This window comes from Cherax quadricarinatus, chromosome 71, assembly GCF_038502225.1.
Source record: "Cherax quadricarinatus isolate ZL_2023a chromosome 71, ASM3850222v1, whole genome shotgun sequence".
NCBI lineage: Eukaryota > Metazoa > Arthropoda > Malacostraca > Decapoda > Parastacidae > Cherax > Cherax quadricarinatus.
The window spans coordinates 22,014,111-22,039,369 of NC_091362.1; the positions used below are offsets into that span (position 1 = coordinate 22,014,111).

Genomic DNA, 25,259 nt, shown 5'->3' on the forward strand with positions numbered 1-25,259 from the left:
GAACCATACATATTGATAAAGAACAAATAGGCACAATACCATGACTGGAACCATACATAAATAACTTGCACATAGGAGAGAAGCTGACCACGACGTTTCGGACCGACCTGGACCATTGATAAGTCAGTGTTGGCAGAAGATATTAAGGTAATGAGGTGAGGTTCGGAACACAAGAAGACTGCAAAGAACCTGCAAGTGAACCTCTAACGTCAGCAGGACTTGAATTCATCCCAGGTAAGCCAAGTCGAATACAAATGAGAGCTAAAAGTTCGTACATTATATACTACATGGGAGTACATGGGGGTACGTGGAAGTACATGAGTGTACATGGGAAAGGCAGATAACAGGTTACTACTCGGTCTGTGCAGTTATATACTGAGGAAGAATTGGCATTAATATGCCAAGTGTGTGGTCAGGAGAACTCTGTCATTAAACAGCCTCGACAGCATACCCACAACCTGGGCAGCATACCCCAAACTGAACAACCTGGGCAGCATACCCCAAACTGAACAACCTGGGCAGCATACCCCAAACTGAACAACCTGGGCAGCATACCCCAAACTGAACAATCTGGGCAGCATACCCCAAACTGAACAACTTGGGCAGCATACCCCAAACTGAACAACCTGGGCAGCATACCCCAAACTGAACTTGGGCAGCATACCCCAAACTGAACAACTTGGGCAGCATACCCCAAACTGAACAACTTGGGCAGCATACCCCAAACTGAACAACTTGGGCAGCATACCCCAAACTGAACAACTTGGGCAGCATGCCCCAAACTGAACAACCTGGGCAGCATACCCCAAACTGAGCAACTTGGGCAGCATACCCCAAACTGAACAACTTAGGCAGCATACCCCAAACTGAACAACTTGGGCAGCATACCCCAAACTGAACAACTTGGGCAGCATACCCCAAACTGAACAACTTGGGCAGCATACCCCAAACTGAACAACTTGGGCAGCATACCCCAAACTGAACAACCTGGGCAGCATACCCCAAACTAAACAACTTGGGCAGCATACCCCAAACTGAACAACTTGGGCAGCATACCCCAAACTGAACAACTTGGGCAGCATACCCCAAACTGAACAACTTGGGCAGCATACCCCAAACTGAACAACTTGGGCAGCATACCCCAAACTGAAAAACCTGGGCAGCATACCCCAAACTGAACAACCTGGGCAGCATACCCCAAACTGAACAACCTGAGCAGCATACCCCAAACTGAACAACCTGGGCAGCATACCCCAAACTGAACAACCTGGGCAGCATACCCCAAACTGAACAACCTGGGCAGCATACCCCAAACTGAACAACTTGGGCAACATATCCCAAACTGAACAACCTGGGCAGCATACCCCACACTGAACAACCTGGGCAGCATACCCCAAACTGAACAACCTGGGCAGCATACCCCAAACTGAACAACCTGGGCAGCATACCCCAAACTGAACAACCTGGGCAGCATACCCCAAACTGAAGAACTTGGGCAGCATACCCCAAACTGAACAACCTGGGCAGCATACAACAAACTGAACTTGGGCAGCATACCCCAAACTGAACAACTTGGGCAGCATACCCCAAACTGAACAACTTGGGCAGCATACCCCAAACTGAACAACTTGGGCAGTATACCCCAAACTGAACAACTTGGGCAGCATGCCCCAAACTGAACAACCTGGGCAGCATACCCCAAACTGAGCAACTTGGGCAGCATACCCCAAACTGAACAACTTAGGCAGCATACCCCAAACTGAACAACTTGGGCAGCATACCCCAAACTGAACAACTTGGGCAGCATACCCCAAACTGAACAACTTGGGCAGCATACCCCAAACTGAACAACTTGGGCAGCATACCCCAAACTGAACAACCTGGGCAGCATACCCCAAACTGAACAACCTGGGCAACATACCCCAAACTAATAAATGTAAGAATGGCATTTAAAAGCCTAAACAAGAGCCTTCACAACATGTACACAACATGTACACAACATGTACACAATATGTACACAACATGTACACAACATGTACACAACATGTACACAACATGTACACAACAAGTACACAACATGTACACAACATGTACACAACAAGTACACAACATGTACACAACATGTACACAACATGTACACAACATGTACACAACATGTACACAACATGTACACAACATGTACACAACATGTACACAACATGTACACAACATGTACACAACAAGTACACAACATGTACACAACATGTACACAACATGTACACAACATGTCCCATCAAACCGGAATGAACACCACCAGCGTCGAGTCGATTTTAAATTCGTGAAAAAACAGTGAAATCCAAACTTTTGAAGACATCCTGTCATGGTGACTGAAGTGTGACGAACACTTCACAATGTTAAGTAATAACTCACATATAGAAATATAAACACAAATGCAGTATAATGTGATCCTTTATTGACAACGTTTCACCCACACAGTGGGCTTTTTCAAGTCACACACGGATCTACTTGAAAAAGCCCACTGTGTGGGTGAAACGTAGTCAATAAAGGATCACATTATACTGCATTTGTGTTTATATTTCCATTGTGTCGGTATTTTATACCATTTATTTCCAACTCACATATAGACTGAAACACAGAAGATTAACTTATTTGTGTATTTTGACTCTTTCTGGGACCCTCTTCAGTCATTACTAACTCATCTCTGTCTTGACAAAGGGAATTTGTCAAGTTTATAATATCTGTGTTATACCTGTGACCGGTTTTGAGTGTTTTTTTTTTCTACCCAGGCAGCCCGTCAGGGGACCGGGTTTGCCTGTTGATTGCCTGTTTAAGCAGGCTGTTGCTGTTGGCGGTGTGCTGGCCCACATAGTCATCACCGCCTGGTTCTCTCAACCATTTATCTACAATAACATGAGCTCATTGGAAGACTGGAAAGAGGAGCCATGGCCACGACATATAAGATTCTCATGGAGACACAAGATAGGAATAACGGCAGCAGGGCAGGAGAGGAGGTAGACCCAGGGAACATTCCTGTGACCTGGATTGCAAGTTATGTCGCTCTGGAAGCTCAACTTGACCGCACATACTGAATACAGATGAGCCCTGGGGATGCTGAAATGTGTCGGGCCTGTAGACAGTGCAACACATGGGTCACAGAAACGATACACGGCTTCACGAAAAGGTATGGCAACTCTACGTAACTTAAGAGTAATGTTGATGTAATATTTGTGGGAGCGCTAAACCACCATGGGCGATATGTAGCTTTAAGAAGAGGTATGATAAAGTTTATGGGGCAGGGAGAGAGTGAACCAAGTAGCGACCAGTGAAGAGGCGGGGCCAACAGCTATGACTCGACCCCTGCAACCACAGTTAGGTGAATTAGGTGAGTACAGGACTTGGGAAGTGACAGGTAATGTGGATGTATCTGGCGAGAAATGAAACTAGCTTCATTTCCGTTGGACTCGAGTTCTTTATTAAGGGTTAAGACACTGGCCCAGGAGCTAGCACTTATAACCCGCTAGTTCAACTAGGTAATTAGAAGCAGAGGTGTGTTAGAGCTGGTCGGTGATGTGTTAGAGCTGGTCGGTGATGTGTTAGAGCTTGTCGGTGGTGTGTTAGAGCTGGTCGGTGGTGTGTTAGAGCTTGTCGGTGGTGTGTTAGAGCTTGTCGGTGGTGTGTTAGAGCTGGTCGGTGGTGTGTTAGAGCTTGTCGGTGGTGTGTTAGAGCTGGTCAGAGGTGTGCTAGAGCTGGTTCTCTCAGGTTCACTGGAACCTACAAGGTATAACCACAGGTTTGAACCTGGGTCACTCCAAGTGACACAAGAGATAGCAGGTCACTGGTCATGAACAAGTGCAGGCATCAGGTCACGAGACAGCAAGGAATCAACACGGATACTATCACAAGTACAACGATAGTCTAGGTAGTGTGTTTGTCAGCTGTTTGTTCTGCAGTATTTGTAGCAGCAACTGAAGATGCTTCAGTACAATGGCGTCTGTGATGAATGGTTTTGAAAACCATTCATCACTTCCTACAAGAGTGATGGACTGAACACATCGATTCCAGGTTGAGGGACTGATTACCTCGAACTTCTACTCCACTTGATGAACATCAAAATGGTATACAATACCGACAGGTTGTTAGGTAAGACACATATGCAACAGTTAGACATCTTTATTCCGAAACGTTTCGCCTACACAGTAGGCTTCTTCAGTCGAATACAGAAAGTAGGCAGGAGCAGTAGAGATGTGAAGACGATGTAATCAGTCCATCACCCTTAAAGTCGTAGAATTTGAGGTTGTCAGTCCCTCGGCCTGGAGAAGTTCAGTTCCATAGTCAGGAACTATCTGAAGATCAAGCGACAGTGCGGAGGCTTAAATACTGTCGGAAGGAGAGGTGCAGGGTAGTAGTAGTAGTAGTAGTAGTAGTAGTGAGAGGCAACTGAGAGGTCATGTCCCTCTCAGATCCAACCCTTCTCACTTGAAAAGCTTGTCCAAGGTGTTTTCTGTACCAAGATGCCACGTGTTGCAGTGTCTGACAAGATGAACATCAAAATGGTATACAATACCGACAGGTTGTTAGGTAAGACACATATGCAACAGTTAGACATCTTTATTCCGAAACGTTTCGCCTACACAGTAGGCGAAACGTTTCTTCAATAAAGATTCCCATGTGTTGCATAAGTGTCTCAATTCTTCCACAATGGCGTCTACCAATGTTGCATTCTCTGTTGATCAATTGCTTTGTTCCAGTGCAAGACAAACATTGCTAGTGTCGTCCTGGTTCCACGAATTTCTGTGTTCTCGGATCCGTGTGGAAAGATTCCTCCAGTTTACAGATATTGTGAATATCAACATGGAATATAATACTGACAGGTTAAGTAAGATACATGCGGAACAGTTAGGCATCTTTATTCCGAAACGTTTCGCCTGCACAGTAGGCTTCTTCAGTCGAGTACATAAAGTACATAAGAACATAAGAATGGAGGAACACTGCTGAAGGCCTACTGTCCCATGCAAGGCAGGTCCTTATCAAAACGACCTCTACCTGCAGGAGCAGTAGAGATGCGAAGACGATGTAATCAGTCCATCACCCTTGAAGACGTAGATTTGAGGTTGTCAGTCCCTCAGCCTGACAGACTATGGAGCAGAACTCTTCTCCAGGCTGAGGGACTGACCACCTCAAATCTACGTCTTCAAGGGTGATGGACTGTTTACATCGTCTTTACATATTTACTGCTTCTGATGCCTTCTCTGTACTCGACTGAAGAAGCCTGCTGTGTAGGCTGTGGTCGCTATGTTTCTCTTGAGCAGGAACAGTAACCCGAGTCCCTTCTGATCTTCTCCTCTCTTCCTTGTATTGGACTAATAAGGCACTGTGAGGCGCATGTGTTCCACATGTGTCTAATTCATTAATCAACGTCAATTATTAGGAAACTGCCAGCACATTCCTGTTTACGTCTAGCTAGTTCATTACATACAAGAAGCACGTAGCAGTATTACCAAAGTGGTACATGCAGAACACAGAACTGCTTACAGGAAGCTTAACACAGAATCATTTGCGATATTATACACAACAGACGTCAGAGCCACGCTGCAATATGCAGGGCCAGCAGTGAACCCGCACCTGGCCAAGCATACGAAGGCACTCATGTAGATGCACATGTTGGCACCGTGATTGGTGCCTCAACTGGGGAAGCTGGACTCCCGGGAAAGACTAGAGGATCTTAACATGATTAGAAGGGGAAAAAAATATACTCCAATGCAGTATAATGCCGTCCTTTGTTGACTACGTTTCGCTCACACAGTGGTTTTTATCAAGTCACAAACAGATCTACCTGGGTAAATCCATGACCAGGAGGGAGGACAACCAGGGAAAACAGGTGCATGAGGGGGTGAGGGTGAGTGTGAGTTGGATTTGTCTAGTATGAGCCAGAGGGCCTGCCAGTGCTCCACCAGTCTTGTTCTTATGATCCCGACGTACAAAACGTTCAGTAGAATAGCGTAGATAGGGACAGACTGCGAGAAGAGAGCGAGCCAGGGATACATATACACAGACATGGAGCAGAGAGAGTGAACCTAGTAGCGACCAGTGGAGAGGCAGGACCAGGAGCTGTGAATCGACTCCTGCAACCACAAATAGGCGAGTACACACACACACACACACACACACGTCCCTGGAAACTGGGCAACTACCTGAGGTATGGAAGACGGCAAATGTAGTTCCCATTTTTAAAAAAGGAGACAGAAAAGAGGCACTAAACTATAGACCTGTGTCATTGACGTGTATAGTATGCAAAATTATGGAGAAGATTATCAGGAGGAGAGTGGTGGAGCACCTGGAACGGAACAAGAGTATAAATGCCAACCAGCACGGATTCACGGAAGGCAAATCCTGTGTCACAAACCTTCTGGAGTTTTATGATAAAATAACAGAAGTAAGACACGAGAGAGAGGGGTGGGTTGATTGCATCTTCTTGGACTGCAAGAAGGCCTTTGACACAGTTCCTCACAAGAGATTAGTGCAGAAGCTAGAGCATCAGGCGCATATAACAGGAAGGGCACTGCAATGGATCAGAGAATACCTGACAGGGAGGCAACAACGAGTCATGGTACGTAATGATGTATCACAGTGGGCACCTGTGACGAGCGGGGTCCCACAGGGGTCGGTCCTAGGACCAGTGCTATTTTTGGTATATGTGAACGACATGATGGAAGGGTTAGACTCAGAAGTGTCCCTGTTTGCAGATGATGTGAAGTTAATGAGGAGAATTAAATCTGATGAGGACCAGGCAGGACTTCAAAGAGACCTGGACAGACTGGACACCTGGTCCAGCAAATGGCTTCTCGAATTTAATCCTGCCAAATGCAAAGTCATGAAGATAGGGGAAGGGCACAGACCACAGACAGAGTATAGGCTAGGTGGCCAAAGACTGCAAACCTCGCTCAAGGAGAAAGATCTTGGGGTGAGTATAACACCGAGCATGTCTCCGGAAGCACACATCAATCAGATAACTGCTGCAGCATATGGGCGCCTGGCAAACCTGAGAACAGCATTCCGATACCTTAGTAAGGAATCGTTCAAGACACTGTACACCGTGTATGTCAAGCCCATACTGGAGTATGCAGCACCTGTTTGGAACCCGCACTTGATAAAGCACGTCAAGAAACTAGAGAAAGTACAAAGGTTTGCCACAAGGTTAGTTCCAGAGCTAAGGGGAATGTCCTATGAAGAAAGATTAAGGGAAATCGGCCTGACGACACTGGAGGACAGGAGGGTCAGGGGAGACATGATAACGACATATAAAATACTGCGTGGAATAGACAAGGTGGACAAAGACAGGATGTTCCAGGGAGGGGACACAGAAACAAGAGGCCACAATTGGAAGTTGAAGACACAAATGAGTCAGAGAGATATTAGGGAGCATTTCTTCAGTCATAGAGTTGTAAGGCAGTGGAATAGCCTAGAAAATGACGTAGTGGAGGCAGGAACCATACACAGTTTTAAGACGAGGTTTGATAAAGGTCATGGAGCGGGGAGAGAGAGGGCCCAGTAGCAACCGGTGAAGAGGCGGGGCTAGGAGCTAAGACTTGACCCCTGCAACCACAAATAGGTGAGTACAAATAGGTGAGTACACACACACACACATACCAGGAGCTCGGACTCGACCCCCGCAACCTCAACTAGGTGAGTACACACACACACACACACACACACACAGTCTAGGGGGTCAGAGACTACAAACCTCACTCAAGGAAAAAGATCTTGGGGTGAGTATAACACCAGGCACATCTCCTGAAGCGCACATCAACCAAATAACTGCTGCAGCATATGGGCGCCTAGCAAACCTCAGAACAGCATTCCGACATCTTAATAAGGAATCGTTCAGGACCCTGTACACCGTATACGTTAGGCCCATATTGGAGTATGCGGCACCAGTTTGGAACCCACACCTAGCCAAGCACGTAAAGAAACTAGAGAAAGTGCAAAGGTTTGCAACAAGACTAGTCCCAGAGCTAAGAGGTATGTCCTACGAGGAGAGGTTAAGGGAAATCAACCTGACAACACTGGAGGACAGGAGAGATAGGGGGGACATGATAACGACATACAAAATACTGAGAGGAATTGACAAGGTGGACAAAGACAGGATGTTCCAGAGATTGGACACAGTAACAAGGGGACACAGTTGGAAGCTGAAGACACAGATGAATCACAGGGATGTTAGGAAGTATTTCTTCAGCCACAGAGTAGTCAGTAAGTGGAATAGTTTGGGAAGCGATGTAGTGGAGGCAGGATCCATACATAGCTTTAAGCAGAGGTATGATAAAGCTCACGGCTCAGGGAGAGTGACCTAGTAGCGATCAGTGAAGAGGCGGGGCCAGGAGCTCGGACTCGACCCCCGCAACCTCAACTAGGTGAGTACAACTAGGTGAGTACACACACACACACACACACACACACACATACCAGGAGCTCGGACTCGACCCCCGCAACCTCAACTAGGTGAGTACACACACACAGGTATGATAAAGCTCACGGTTCAGGGAGAGTGGCCTAGTAGCGACCAGTGAAGAGGCGGGACCAGGAGCTAGGACTCGACCCCTGCAACCTCAACTAGGTGAGTACACACACACAGGTATGATAAAGCTCACGGTTCAGGGAGAGTGGCCTAGTAGTGACCAGTGAAGAGGCGGGGCCAGGAGCTAGGACTCGACCCCTGCAACCTCAACTAGGTGAGTACACACACACACACACACAATACATGCTCACATGCTTACGTAGAGACATATTTCTGACAAACATACGTTGGTAAACGTTCATTACGACTTATCTCCAGCATAAATATATACATGGAGAGATGAAGTACGTCAACATTCCCAGCATCAACAGACATAAATCCTCATACAAACACAGGTGGTGGGACGTATCCAGTACAGCTGTAATGTTTACCAACGACAAACACATTATGTATTAAAAAAACGCACAAACATTAAGCCACTTCGAACATCACAACAATTTGCTCTTTCCTCTCTTCTAAATTTGCGACACAGGAACCGCAAGTAAAGTCAGTGTCAACGAGAAAACGACACGAACAAGACGGGGCTATGTTAGTACAGCAAGGAGCCGAGGGCCCTGAGAAACACTCCTCCTCTCACACACTGACATACACTGAGCCACTTCCAGATCTTCCTCACACAAATAAGGAAGATCTGACGTGCCAGGATCTTCCAGAGGGATTTTTTCACTATGGTGGTGGTGTTTTTTTTAGACGGATCTTGCTATGAGGAGGAGATATGAAGGGTTGAGTGAAGGTTGAGTGAGAGTTGTGGAAGTGTGAGGGAGGCTGGTTGTATGGTTGAGTGTTGTGGTGTGTGTGTGTGTAGGGAGGTGTGTAGCAATAATGCTGACTTGTGTACTCCCTAAAGGCTTCAACTGTAGCCTCCTCTCTCTCTCTCTCTCTCTCTCTCTCTCTCTCTCTGTCTGTCTGTCTGTCTCTCTCTGTCTGTCTGTCTCTCTCTCTCTCTCTCTCTCTCTCTCTCTCTCTCTCTCGTTAATTTATGTAGGTGTGTCTTGTACATTATGTACTCACCTAATTGTGGTTGCAGGGGTCGAGATTCAGCTCCTGGCCCCCGTGTGTGTGTGTGTGTGTGTGTACTCACCTATACGTGGTTGCAGGGGTCGATTCACAGCTCCTGACCCCTCCTCTTCGCTGGTGGCTACTAGGTCCACTCTCTCCCTGCTCCGTGATCTTTATCGTATCTCTTCTTGAAGCTACGTATGGATCCTGCCTCCACTACGTCACTTTCTAGACTGTTCCACTTACAGACAACACTATGGCTGAAGAAATACTTCCTAACATCCCTGTGACTCATCTGAGTCTTCAACTTCCAGTTGTGACCTTGTTGCTGTGTCCCATCTCTGGAACATCCTGTCTCTATCCACCATGTAAATTCCACTTAGTATCCAGCACCAATTTGGAACCCACACCCGGTCAAGCACATCAAGAAATTAGAGAAAATGCAAAGGTTTGCAACAAGACTAGTCCCGGAGCTGAGAGATATGCCCTGCGAGGAAAGGTTTTGGGAACTCGACCTCACGACACTGGAGGACGGAAGGGATGGGGGACATAATAAGGACATATAAAATACTAAGAGGAATTGATAGGGTGGATAGGGACAGGATGTTCCAGAGATGTGACACAGCAACAAGGGGTCACAACTGGAAGTTGAAGACTCAGATGAGTCCCGGGGATGTTAGGAAGTATTTCTTCAGCCATAGAGTTGTAAGGAAGTGGAACAGTTTAGAGAGTGATGTAGTGGAGGCAGGATCCATACACAGCTTTAAGAAGAGATACGATAAAGCTCCCTGCTCCTGGGGAGCAGGGAGTACGTGTGTGTGTGTGTGTGTGTGTGTGTGTGTGTGTGTGTGTGTGTGTGTGTGTGTGTGTGTGTGTGTGTGTGTGTGTGTGTGTGTGTGTGTGTGACAATTTATATATTTGGTCTGTGTTATTTTCTTTCATATACTGGCAATTATTCCACAATCTTCTTGGTATTCCTCTTGGTATTGTTCTTGATATTCCTATTTTAGTTTCTCAATCCGTTTTCTAGGTATTTGGTTATGAGAGAGAGAGAGAGAGAGAGAGAGAGAGAGAGAGAGAGAGAGAGAGAGAGAGACAGACAGACAGACAGAGTAGAGAACAGAGCAAGACGTCTCATCTCTCGCCTGGACCCATCCTGGATAGATCTGTCATTTCAGCAGAGCCTTCAACATAGGAGGGATGTGGGTGGCCTTACTGTTATGTACAAGGCCAATATTGTCAAAATACCACACTTCGATCCACTTCGAGGACAGCATGAAACAAGCTTTTATGCCACAAGACGGGCAGAAAGCAGCAACGTCACTCTGGCTGTACCCTTCTCCAAAACATCACTCCATCTGAGATCATATATACCCAGGATGACTCGAGTATGGAACACATTCGTACAGCATAATGATGTCAACGAGATAAAGTCAGTTGATCAAATGAAAATGCTGGCCCACAGATGGCTCCAACTTCATCCTGTTTCCTACTTGTATATCTCATAACAATAAAAATGCTTTCAAATGAGCTGATGTAGGTAACAGCTCTTAGCTTGCCAATAAAGTTAGGAATCCTTAACCTGTAAATAGCCTGTCAATAAAGCTAGGGATCCTTAACCTTGTCAAACCCTGTGTAAAAAAAAAAAAAAAAGAAAAGAGAGAGAGAAAGAAAGAGTAATTAATAAAGTCGAGGCAAAAATCTGTCTATGTCATCTAATTGATCTCCCTTCCTGCCACCCTCACTATCATTCATTCCCCCTCACCTTCCCTCGTCACCCCTCAACCTGACCTTCCCCCTCACCCCTCATCCCTCACTCTCGCCTTCCCCCTCCCCCTCCCCCTCCCCCTCCTCCTCCTCCTCCTGCCCAACAAGGAGCCAGGCAGGAGGAGCTAGGAAGGTAGTGGATGCTTGTTAAGAGGAAGTGGTCTTAACAAGCGGATGGTTGTTTAACTTCCCCTGCCCGGCTGTACCACCGCCCACCGCCCACCACCCACCACCCACCACCCACACACCTCATGCATTAAAATTATACCTCACTACCTTAAATACTGATTAATACTGAGATATATGAGAGGTATATAATACCGTCCAGATGAAGCGACATCTGGGTATCTTGTAAACTGAAGATGCAGAAGGCTGGCGGTGTATATACACCGACAGCCGTCTACATACACTGAGATACATACACCTCTTAGTGTTTATAAACTCAGGTATCCGTCTTTCACTGTACCTACACTGAGATATACATCAGTCAGTGTATAAACATTGAGTCCTCAGTGTTTCCACAAAGCTAGTGTAACTCTCGACTGGTATACATAGTTGATGTTGATAAATTAGACACATGAGGAAACGTTTCGCCACACAGTGGGTTCATCAGTCCTATACTAAGAAGAATAGTGAAGATTAGAAGGCGACTGAGGTAATCAGTCTCTCAGATGAGGGACTGATATCTCAGCTTTTGTATATAGTTCTACAGTCTTCCCATTGTGTCCTTGAATTTGTATTGATAAAGCCACTGGAGGGCGAAACGTCTACAGTAAAGATGTCCAGATGTTACATATGTGTCTAAGTCTCCAAGAGTACCTAAGGTACTGGTAGCTTTGGAAAGGCTGGAGAAATACATGGGTGGGAATGAGTGGTTTTGAAAAGGACCTGCTTTGTATGGGCCAGTAGACCTGCTGCAGGCTTCTTCAGTCGCATACAGAGGCGAGTGCGATACTGGAGAAGGTAGAAGTGGAAGTGCAATTCTGAGGTTATCAGTCCCTCAGCTTTGATAGGTGATGACATCTCTAAACAGAGATATTTTTAATAAGCCTTGATTATTATTCTTATAATCACAACTGAGCGCTAAACCCACAAGGAATAAGCGTTAAGAACTAATTAAATCCCTCCAGGACTCGTGCCAAGTACCACTCCTAACAACATGCTTGTCTGTACAGCGGTGGAACACTCTACAGCTTTCCCTGTGACCTCCATTAATTATATAAACACTTCTCTGTTCCGTTCTCCTCTATCTGCTAAAGAAGACCTCAGAGGTCCATATATACAGAGTTTTCTATTTTGTCTCCTTGTGGGTTAGTCACTCACTTCTCCGTATTTATATATACATGGAGAAATATACACCTCTTGGTGTATTTACACTGAAAGATTCACACCTCCCAGTGTACATACCCTTGTCTCTCAGTGTATATACCCTTGTCTCGTCTCGCAGTGTATATACCCTTGTCTCGTCTCGCAGTGTATATACTCTTGTCTCGTAGTGTATATACCCTTGTCTCGCAGTTCATATACCCTTGTTCCGCTGTGTATATACCCTTGTCTCGCAGTGTATATACCCTTGTCTCTCAGTGTATATACTCTTGTCTGCTACGACTTTGCAAAGGTTTTCAAGTCTGTCTCGGGAGCCAGTCACGTCCCGCGGATATTTACTGCGCCTTCGCTCGTTTATTGCTTTATTCTGATTGGTGGCGAGCTTTCCCGCGTTTATTGCTTCATTCTGATTGGCAGAGATCTTTCCCGCCATTAATCCTTCCATTTTTTCATTGGCTCTCCGTCTTCCATTTACGCTATTTAGTAAATAAATCGAAATACGCAGACCTATGACCTGTCGTAGTGCATTATGGGTAATATACAATAATATTATTATTATTATTATTATTAAAGATTCGCCGGTATTCTCCCGGCCCGGGCCTTTTCCAAGTGGTGGCCCGGCCTTGACTCCCTCTTTAGGGAGTGTCTGAGACCTAAGTCTCCCATGGGAGGAGGCACAAGTACCTCCTCATCTTTGGGACCAACTGTCCCCAGGCCTAGCCACAAGCTAGGCCTCTCTGGTCTGCCATCCCCGCCCCAAGGGAGCTAATGGGAATGACAGTCTTATGAGCTAAAGGCTCGGGCTCAGGCACCTACCCTACCCTAGAAGGGTTAGGCATGGTGTCGATCGTATAATAATAAACATAAAATGTTATGTCTGTATGACAGAAATTTGTTTCTGTCATAAGAGGACTAATTTATATTGTGTTTATATTATGTTCGTATGTTGAAGAATGATTTACATAATGATGAATGATTAATATAACGTAAAATCATCGATACCATGCCTAACCCTTCTAGGGTAGGTGCCTGAGCCTGAGCCCGAGCCTTTAGCTCATAAGACTGTCATTCCCATTAGCTCCCTTGGGGCGGGGATGGCAGACCAGAGAGGCCTAGCTTGTGGCTAGGCCTGGGGACAGTTGGTCCCAAAGATGAGGAGGTACTTGTGCCTCCTCCCATGGGAGACTTAGGTCTCAGACACTCCCTAAAGAGGGAGCCAAGGCCGGGCCACCACTTGGAAAAGGCCCGGGCCGGGAGACTACCGGCTAATCTTTAATAATAATAATAATAACGTAAAATTATTTATATAATCAAAATTCTTATTCTTTTGCTTTCGTAGGGAGTGATTTCTGAGTGTAGATTAGTGACCAGTTCCTCCAGGATCTTCCAGGTGTAGATTATGGTGTATCTCTCTCGCCTGCGCTCCAGGGAATACACGTCAGTAGTTCCAAGTGTTCCCAGTAGTTAATGTGTTTGATGGAACTTATATGTGCAGTAAAGGCTCTTTGTAAATTCTCTAGATCTGCAATTTCACCTGCCTTGAACGGCGATGCTAGTGTACAGCAATATTCCAGCCTAGAGAGAACAAGTGATTTAAAAAGGTTCATCAATGGCTTAGCATCTGTTGTCTTGAATGTTCTCATTATCCATCCTATCAGTTTCCTCGCAGATATGATAGTGACACTGTTGTGATCCTTGAAAATGAGATCCTCAGACATTACCACTCACGGGTCTTTCACATTACTTTTCCGCTGTATTGTGTGATTTAAGTTTGTAGTATATTCAGTTCTAGTTATTATCTCCTCCAGTTTTCCATAACGAAGTAGTTGGAAAACTTGGTTTAAATCTTCTTGGAGATTTGCCGTGTCCTCAATGGATGACACTCTCATGCAGATCCTAGTATCGTCTGCAAAGGATGACACGGTACTGTGGATTACATCTCTGCCTATATTTGATATGAGAATGAGGAACAGGAGAGCGGCGAGTACTGTGCCTTGTGGAACAGAGATCTTCACTATGGCAGCTTCCGATTTAACTCTGTTTACCACTACTCTTTGTGTGCGATTGGTTAGAAAGATGAAGATCCATCTGCCTACTTTGCCAGTTATCCCTCCAGCACGTATTTTGTGTGCTATTACACCATGATCGCACTTGTCAAAGTGCTTGTCTGACTGTGAGTCTGTCTGACTGCCTGTGTGACTGTCTGACTGCTTGTCTGTCTGTCTGACAGCCTGTGTGTCTGTCTGACAGCCTGTGTGTCTGTCTGACTGCCTGTGCATCTGTCTACAGGTCAGCCAGACTTGACAGGGTAGCTTAGGATAGTTACTGTAGTGACTGTATAGTTACTGTAGTGACTGTACAGTTACTGTAGTGACTGTACCCCCACCATGGGCGTATACCTGGTGTTCACCTCTCCCAGCCGCCCACGCTCACACGCCGCCCACGTTTACCCATTCATGCGGTGCCGCCCACACTCCATCACCTCTCCCCCAACCCTCCCTTCACACCATGCCGCCCACACCTTACCATCAACACAAAGCAGTTGCAAGTTACGAAGATCAAGAGCCGTGACTCGACCCCAGACAGCACAATTGGGAGGCTACAACACATATGTATAGTGTACACACATGCACACAGTGTACACATGTGTACAGTGTATACATGAGATGTTACATACAGCGTAATCTACATGTGACCTGCAGCAATGACTGGTGGCTATAGTGACTGGTGGTGTTACAGCAGTGACTGGTGGTGTTACAGCAGTGACTGGTGGTGTTACAGCAGTGACTGGTGGTGTTACAGCAATGACTGGTGGTGTTACAGCAGTGACTGGTGGTGTTACAGCAGTGACTGGTGGTGTTAAGCAGTGACTGGTGTGTTACAGCAGTGACTGGTGGTGTTACAGCAGTGACTGGTTGTGTTACAGCAGTGACTGGTGGTGTTACAGCAGTGACTGGTGGTGTTACAGCAGTGACTGGTGGTGTTACAGCAGTGACTGGTGGTGTTACAGCAGTGACTGGTGGTGTTACAGCAGTGACTGGTTGTGTTACAGCAGTGACTGGCGGTGTTACAGCAGTGGCTGGTGGTGTTACAGCAGTAACTTGTGGGGGTCGTGTGTGGTAGTGTTGGACACGACCACACACGACCCTCCCACCACATGAGAGTCGTGTGGGGGGGGTGGGCTTGGGGGTTCAGGAGGAGGGAGGGGACACACGTTTATTGACCCTCTCATCCCACCCCTGTGAACCTGTAAACAAACAGGACTGTTAGTGTCTGTTAACGGCATGGGAATGATGGGTCTTTAAACTGCTCAGATCTCACCCATCAAAACACCTCCACCCCTTCCCCCTCCTCTCCCCTACCCCTTCCCCTCACCTCCCCTCCCTCCTCACCCGGTGTCGTTCACCTGTGCTGCTTAAATATCCATGATGAATGAAAGTCAGCAAAGAGTGCTTATCTCTCTCTATCTCTCTCTCTCTGTCTCTGTCTCTCTCTCTCTCTCTCCCTCTCTCTCTCTCTCTCTCTCTCTCTCTCTCCTCCTCCTCCTTGTCTCTCCCTCTGTGTCTCTCCTCTTCTCTCTCTCTGTCTCTCTCTCTCTCTCTCTGTCTCTCTCTCTCTCTCTCTCTCTCTCTCTCTCTCTCTCTCTCTCTCTCTCTCTCTCTCTCTCTCTCTCTCTCTCTCTCTCTCTCTTTCTCTGTCTCTCTCTGTCTGTCTGTCTGTCTGTCTCTCTCTCTCTCTCTCTCTCTCTCCTCTCTCTCTCCCTCTTCTCTCTGTCTCTTCTCTGTCTGTCTGTCTGTCTGTCTGCTTCTCTCTCTCTCTCTCTCTCTCTCTCTCTCTCTCTCTCTCTCTCTCTCTCTCTCTCTCCCTCTGTCTCTTTCTCTGTCTCTCTCTGTCTGTCTGTCTGTCTGTCTGTCTCTCTCTCTCTCTCTCTCTCTCTCTCTCTCTCTCTCTCTCTCCCTCTGTCTCTCTGTCTCTCTCTGTCTGTCTGTCTGTCTGTCTGTCTCTCTCTCTCTCTCTCTCTCTCTCTCTCTCTCTCTCTCTCTCTCCTCTTGCTGGGTATATACACTGAGGTATACACACACGACAGTGAATATACACTCACAGTAGCAACCAGCGAAGAGACGGGGGATCAGGAGCTGTGACTCGACCCATGCAACCACAAATAGGTGAGTACACTGTAGACAAGAGAAGCATTTTCGACACTGTCTTTGAGTGGGACCCCTTGATCAAGGGGTGGTCTTTAAAACAGGGACCACGCTATATAAGGTGGTCTTTAAAACAGGGACCACATTATTCCCCCACCATTCAGACATCCCCCCCCCCCTTCATCTAATACTAGTTTTAACTTCGCCCTTTACCCCCTCCTCCCACTCCTTTATCCCCCCTCCCCCTCGTCCCCCCTCCTCCCCACCAGTCTCCCCTCCCTTCACCAACACGGTGGTGTGCTATCTGCCACTACAGTTGTATCAGGGGGGGTTGTGTAGAGGGCTTTGTTCTGGGGGAATTGTATAAGGGGGGAATTGTGCAAGGAAGATTTTCTCGCAGGGGGAGGAACTGTGTAGGAGAAATCTGAGGGACTATATGTGTGGAGCTCCAGTTGAGGTCCTCTTCGGCAGATCTCTTATACCTCATTCTTAAGACATATTTTCACCACGTGTCTCTATTTAATTTTAATATATATATATATATATATATATATATATATATATATATATATATATATATATATATATATATATATATATATATATATATACATATATTGAGCAAGACCCAGTAGAGCTGGTATTGATGCAGGGGACGAGGGTGTGCTTAAATTAAGCACCGGTAGCTGTGAACAAGGGCTCTTTTGACTGGGGAGCTTAGAGGAGCTCAGGAGAGCACAGGGGATGTCAGGGAGCTCAGGGGAGCCCAGGGGATGTCAGGGAAGCACAGGGGATGTTGGGAAGAAATACGCAATAGTTTGTGTGGACAGTGCCAGTGTTCCGTTGTTTGTGTGACAGTGCCAGTGTTCCGTTGTTTGTGTGGTCAGTGCCGGTGTTCCGTTATTTGTGTGACAGTGCCAGTGTTCCGTTGTTTGTGTGGTCAGTGCCAATGTTCCGCTGTTTGTGTGGCAGTGCCAGTGTTCCGTTGTTTGTGTGACAGTGCCAGTGTTCCGTTATTTGCGTGAACAGTGCCAGTGTTCCGTTGTTTGTGTGGTCAGTGCCAGTGTTCCGTTGTTTGTGTGGACAGTGCCAGTGTGCGGTTGTTTGTGTGGCCAGTGCCAGTGTTCCGTTGTTTGTGTGGTCAGTGCCAGTGTTCCGTTGTTTGTGTGGACAGCGCCAGTGATCCTTTGTTTGTGTGACAGTGCCAGTGTTCCGTTGTTTGTATGGACAGTGCCAGTGCTCCGTTGTTTGGGTGGACAGTGCCAGTGTTCCGTTGTTTGTGTGGACAGTGCCAGTATTCCGTTGTTTGTGTGGACAGTGCCAGTGCTCCGTTGTTTGTGTCGACAGTGCCAGTGCTCCATTGTTTGTGTGGTCAGTGCCAGTTTTTCGTTGTTTGTGTGGACAGTGCCAGTGCTCCGTTATTTGTGTGGACAGTGCCAGTGTTCCGTTGTTTGTTTGGTCAGTGCCAGTGTTCCGTTGTTTGTTTGGTCAGTGCCAGTGTTCCGTTGTTTGTGTGGACAGTGCCAGTGTTCCGTTGTTTGTGTGAACAGTGCCAGTGTTCCGTTGTTTGTGTGGACAGTGCCAGTGTTCCGTTGTTTGTGTGGACAGTGCCAGTGTTCCGTTGTTGATACTCTCCCCCCTCTCCCTTCCCCTCCCTCCATCCCCCTCCCTCCCCTTCCCCCTCACACTAGGTCTATTTCAATAATCTTTTTCTGTTCGTGTTGACCAGCGCTGACCTCTCTTATCTCCCCCCACACTATCCCACACTCACACTCCCACATACACTCGCACACCCACACTCACACTCCCACATACACTCCTACATACTCTCCCACGCTATCTCACACACACTCCCACACCCACACACTCCCTCAAACAATCCCACACACTCCCGCACCCACCCACACAGCCCCACACAATCCCACACCCACACACTCCCCCAAACAATCCCACACACTCCCACACCCACTCACACAGTCCCACACACACTCCCACACCCACACACTCCCACATACACTCCCACACACTCCCACAATACATAACAGTCTCAAGCCTAAAAAGAGAAGAAAAACAGGATATAATACATTATAGAAAACGGGAAGTTCGTCATTAGTGAAAAACGGAATGTTACTGAAGAGAAAAAACGGGAATTACCGCTATTATTTTTTAAGGGGAAGCTTGTGAAAAATGTAAGAGTTTGTGCACCTTGTACGCTCCCAGGAATACTCAAGAGGCGGGACCAGGAGCTATGACTCGACCCCTGCAGCCACAATTAAGTGAGGTAACCAGGTCATGGGCGAAACTGAGGCCTAAGAAGACGTTTCACCCACACGGTGAGCTTTATTACGTCAGAGATCTGTACTCACCTAGCTGTACTTACCTAGTTGAGGTTGCAGGGGTCGAGTCCAAGCTCCTGGCCCCGCCTCTTCACTGGTCGCTACTAGGTCACTCTCCCTGAACCGTGAGCTTTATCATACCTCTGCTTAAAGCTATGTATGGATCCTGCCTCCACTACATCGCTTCCCAAACTATTCCACTTACTGGCTACTCTGTGACTGAAGAAATACTTCCTAACATCCCTGTGATTCATCTGTGTCTTCAACTTCCAACTGTGTCCCCTTGTTTCTGTGTCCAATCTCTGGAACATCCTGTCTTTGTCCACCTTGTCAATTCCTCTCAGTATTTTGTATGTCGTTATCATGTCCCCCTATCTCTCCTGTCCTCCAATGCACCTAGATGAGGGGACCTAGGTGAGAGCACCTAGGTGAGTGCACCTAGGTGAGTGTACCTAGGTAAGGGCACCTAGGTGAGTGTACCTAGGTGGGTGCACCTAGGTGAGGGTACCTAGACGAGTGTACCTAGGTGAGGGCACCTAGGTGAGTGTACCTAGGTGAGTGTACCTAGGTGAGTGTACCTAGGTGAAGGCACCTAGGTGAGTGTACCTAGGTGAGTGTACCGAGGTGAGAGCACCTATGTGAGTGTACCTAGGTGAGTGTACCTAGGTGAGTGTACCTTGGTGAGTGTAAGGTGAGTGCACCTAGGTGGGTGCACCTAGGTGAGTGTACCTAGGTGAGTGTACCTAGGTGAGGGCACCTATGTGAGTGTACCTAGGTGAGTGTACCTAAGTGAGTGTACCTAGGTGAGGGGCACCTAGGTGAGTGTACCTAGGTGAGTGCACCTAGGTGAGGGCACTTAGATGAGAGCACATAGATGAGGGCACCTAGGTGAGTGCACTTAGGTGAGGGCACCTAGGTGAGGGCACCTAGATGAGGACACCTGGGCGAAGGCACCTAGGTGAGGGTACATAGGTGAGGGCACCAGGGTGAGGGCACCTAGGTGAGGGCACCTAGGTGAGGGCACCTAGGTGAGAGCACCTGGGTGAGGCACCTAGGTGAGGGCACATAGGTAAGGGCACCTGGGTGAGGACACCTAGGTGAGGGGGCACCTAGGTGAGGGGGCACCTAGGTGAGGGCACCTAGGTGAGGGCACCTAAGTGAGGGAACCTAGGTGAGGGCACCTATGTGAGGGCACCTAGGTGAGGGCACGTAAGTGAGGGCACTTAGTTGAGGGCACATAGGTTAGGGCACCTAGGTGAGGGCACCTAAATGAGGACACCTAGGTGAGGGCACCTAGGTGAGGTGTCCGTGTTAACCAGGGGAACCTTCACTCCTAAATATAATGGAAATATTACTAAGTCATGGTAGTGCCACCATCACTATGGTAGTACCACCATGGTAGTACCACTATCACTATGGTAGTGCCACCATGGTAGTGCCACTATCAATACGGCAGTGCCACCATGGTAGTGCCACCATTACTATGGTAGTACCACCATGGTAGTGTTACCATGGTAGTACCATCATGGTAGTGCCACCATCACTATGGTAGTACCACCATGGGAGTGCCACCATGGTAGTACCATCATGGTAGTGCCACCATCACTATGGTAGTACCACCATGGTAGTGCCACCATGGTAATACCATTATGATAGTGCCACCATGGTAGTGCCACCATCACTATGGTAGTACCACCATGGTAGTGCCACCATGGTAGTGTCACGGACTCGCTATCTCACATATCTTATCAGTGTGATATATCTCACTGTCTCTTACCTGTGTTCATGGTGATGGTTGGGGAGGGGGAGGGGAAGGGGGGGAAGGGGATGGGGGAGGTGACGGGTGGAGGCAACAGATCAAAGGTACAACAGTCATCTGTTAATTTGAAGGTGAACGGTAAACAAGATCAGAGAGAGAGAGAGAGAGAGAGAGAGAGAGAGAGAGAGAGAGAGAGAGAGAGAGAGAGAGAGAGAGAGAGAGAGAGAGAGAGAGAGAGAGAATTATTAACATATCCTTACTTACAAGATTATTATTATTATTATTATTATTATTATTATTATTATTATTATTATTATTATTATTATTATTATTATTATTATTATTATTATTATTATTACTATTATTATTGCTGTTGTTATTTTTCTTTTTCTTAATAATAATAATAATAATAATAATCTTATAAGTACGGGCATGGTCCCCTACTGTTGTTCGTGTCCTCTGTTGTTTCTGTCTTCTGTTGTTCCTTCTTCTGTTGTTCCTGTCTAATATTATTTCTCCAGTAGAAGCAGTAGCAGGAGGAGCAACAGCACCAACAGTAACAGTAGAAACAGTAACAGAAGGAACAACAGCACCAACAGTAACAGTAGAAACAGTAACAGGGAGATCAACAGCGCCAACAGTAACAGCAGAAACAGTAACAGGAGGAGCAACAGCACCAACAGTAACAGTAGAAACAGTAACAGGAGGAGCAACAGCACCAACAGTAACAGTAGAAACAATAACAGGAGGAGCAACAATAACATCAGAAGCATTGACAGGTGGTGCAGTATAGACAGGTGGTGCAGTACAGTCAGTTTGTCCAGTATAGACAGGTGTAGTTGAGATAAATGGTGTAGTGGAGACAGGTGGTGCACAGGTGGTGCACAGGTGGTATACACAGCATTGGTAGTCTGGTATATGTTCCATTGTCTGGAATAATATTCCAGACAATGGAACAATACTCTTCTCCAGACTGAGGGACTGACTGGAATAATATTCCAGACAATGGAACAATACCCTTCTCCAGACTGAGGGACTGACCACCTCAAAACTTTAAGGGTGATGGACTGATTACATCGTCTTCAAGTCTCTTCTGCTTCTATCAACTTTTCTGTACTCGACTGAAGAAGCCTACTGTGTAGGCGAAACGTTTCGAAATAAAGATACCTAACTGTTGCATATGTGTCTTACCTAAACAATACAGGATGAGCTGGATGATTGTGCTCAACAGCCCAAGTTGCGGTGGTACTGCCTACCAGTACAACTTAGGCTGGTGAAGGTTAAGTTGAACCTCGAGCGTCAGGTTACCGACGTTCTCAGTGTGACGTCTTCACCACTGCCAGACGTAAGCACCTTGTGAACGTAGGCTAATTTATTCTAACCTCAAGTAATATATAATAACACATATTAAACTTTTTAGAGATGTTAAGTGTGTGTGTGTGTGTGTGTGTGTGTGTGTGTGTGTGTGTGTGTCCAAAACATGAATATACCATACGCAGTATACCCAGCCTCACCTATTAAGAGGAGTCACTTGAGGTAGAGGCTACTGTTGTTATTGCCTTTAATAGGTAGATAATAAATTCCTTATTATAGAGGAAAACCACTTTACCTGGCATGTCATCGTCATCAGTGAGGTGATTGTGTCCATCTGTGTAGTAGTCAAGATTGATGGAGGCTGTGTCTGCCTCACCTGGATGGTGACTAGGTTTTACGAAGGGGTTATCAGAGGAAATATTATTGTTGTTGCTGTTTGCTGAGGAGGGTTGTGAAGTGGGGGTTGTTGGGGGCGTTGTTGGGGTGGGTAAGATAGAGAAATCCACCACATCCTCGCGAGTGGGTTGGAACTTAATACCCGCCACCCCTTTGGTCTTTTCCTTTTTCTTTATACCGAACATCGTGCCAAAAAAAAGTACTCCTGAAGTCTTAAACTATTTTGACGCTTGTTGCTGTTACTGTTGCTGGCTTACACGCAGGCCAGAGGCAACATATGTGGGTTACCAGCACTGCTGAACTGTAAGAGCGCGGAAGATGTATTCTGACAGAGACATTATAAGCTTTTAAGAGTGTATCAAGAGATGGCACTCATTTAACACTTCATGTCTGAGGTCCTCGAGAACTTTGTTGGTTGAGCACCAACACTACTTTCTGGAAGAACTTCACTGCTTCTTCAAGGACCCGAACTGGTTCCTGGAGGAACTTCACTGTTTCTTCAAGGACCCGAACTGGTTCCTGGAGGAACTTCACTGTTTCTTCAAGGACCCGAACTGGTTCCTGGAGGAACTTCACTGTTTCTTCAAGGACCCGAACTGGTTCCTGGAGGAACTTCACTGTTTCTTCAAGGACCTGAACTGGTTCCTGGAGGAACTTCACTGTTTCTTCAAGGACCCGAACTGGTTCCTGGAGGAACTTCACTGCCTCTTCAAGGACCCGAACTGGTTCCTGGAGGAACTTCACTGTTTCTTCAAGGACCCGAACTGGTTCCTGGAGGAACTTCACTGTTTCTTCAAGGACCCGAACTGGTTCCTGGAGGAACTTCACTGTTTCTTCAAGGACCTGAACTGGTTCCTGGAGGAACTTCACTGTTTCTTCAAGGACCCGAACTGGTTCCTGGAGGAACTTCACTGCCTCTTCAAGGACCTGAACTGGTTCCTGGAGGAACTTCACTGTTTCTTCAAGGACCCGAACTGGTTCCTGGGAGAACTTCCGTGCTTCTTCAAGGATCCGAACTCGTTCCTGGAGGAACTTCACTGTTTCTTCAAGGACCTGAACTGGTTCCTTGAAAAACTCCTCTGCTTATTGAAGACGTAATCTGGTTCCTTCAGTACCAGCAATGCCACACGTGGGCCTAAGCAGCTTCCTTGAGGAAGTCTGCTGCTCTCCTGAGTGTTGGAACCAGCAGATACCGTCCTGTGCTCAGGAGTACCTGATAATCAAGAGTTGAGTGGTGTCTTGGGCAGCTGCGTGTACAGCATACTACACACACACACACATACACACAGTCTGGACACAACACAACTCACTGCTGGGAGGGTGACCCACCACCAGCCCTCAGCAAATCTTATCTTAGTTAACTTCCGAAAGGGGTAACAATGCTATTTTCTCTCTCTCGTGCGGCTCCCCTTCTGTGGTGCCTTCCGGTGACAGGAGAGCACACACACGCACACACACACACACACACACACACACACACACACACACACACACACACACACACACACACACACACACACACACACACACACACACATGCGCGCGCGCGCAAGTGCGTCTCCTCACTCTAATAGAGAGAGAGAACCGAGGTTTTGCAGCTCCCCCTTGTAATGTAGGCAGAGTCTTACATCTCAGTATCATGACGATAACCCACAGTTGTCGTCACACTTCAGCCTTCTGATAACAACGCTTCATGAAAAATATTACATGCATCATCTGATAGTTCTCACTAGAGTTCTTTCACAGGAACAGCGAGAGAAAGGGGGACAGGAACAGCGAGAGAAAGGGGGACAGGAACAGGGAGAAGAAGAGCAGGAACAGCACCAGGAATAGGAACAGGATCAGGGACATGATCAGGAACAGGATTAGATACAGGATCGGGGACATGATCAGGAATAGGATTAGGGACAGGATCAAGGACATGATCAGGAACAGGATTAGGGACAGGATCAGGGACATGATCAGGATCAGGATTAGGGACAGGATCAGGGACATGATCAAGAACAGGATCAAGGACAGGATCAGGGACATCATCAGGAACAGGATCAGGGACAGGATCAAGGACAGGAACAGGATCAGGGACAGGATCAAGGACAGGAACAAGTGCAGCGTCGCTGACGTCAGAATTTTAGCCACAGTGGTTGTCCCGACTGTGTTCTGGGATAGTGAAATATCAACGTTTAAGGAGGACAATAAAGGTCGTAATTACAGCCAGAGTAAATGATAGTAGCACTTAATAGCATGTGGTATATACTTACACACACACACACACACACACACACACATAATCATATAACTGTGTAACAGAAGCCTATTAAAAGTTTTGCACTCTGACAGGATTGCCCTCACTGTCTCACCAATACATTAGATGGCAGGCAGGTCGTACACACTCATATATACATTTATTCTAGACTTTTTAATGTTTGTGCTTGCTATCACACATTTCTAACTTTTCGTCTAGGAGACTTCTAGTCGATGCAGTTGGTAGCACACTTATCTCACACACTGAGGTCCGTGGCTCGATGCCCGGTACGGGTGGAAACATTGGGTCGTTTTCCTAAGACACCTGCTGTCCATGTTCACCAAGTGGTAAGTAGGTACCTGGGTGTTAGTCGACTGGTGTGGGTCGCATCCAGGGGACA

At 46.9% G+C, this 25,259-nt stretch overlaps 1 protein-coding gene across 4 annotated transcripts in view; it reads right to left on the reverse strand.

The window, feature by feature from the left end:
• The window catches only part of Pka-R2 (cAMP-dependent protein kinase type II regulatory subunit), a 182,824-nt gene that overhangs the window by 83,504 nt on the left and 74,061 nt on the right, over positions 1 to 25,259 (reverse strand). For 2 of the 4 annotated variants that reach the window (XM_053793550.2, XM_053793549.2), the window contains exon 1: positions 9,112 to 9,171. The exons of 1 other annotated variant lie outside the window; for it this stretch is intronic. Coding sequence is in view for 1 of the 3 variants with exons in the window: in XM_053793546.2 (XP_053649521.2) it covers positions 22,517 to 22,802 (286 nt within the window). In the remaining 2 variants the exon portion in view is untranslated. Of the gene's footprint in view, positions 1 to 9,111; positions 9,172 to 22,516; positions 23,206 to 25,259 lie in introns of those variants that run through there. One more of the 4 variants, XM_053793546.2, reaches the window with a different exon arrangement.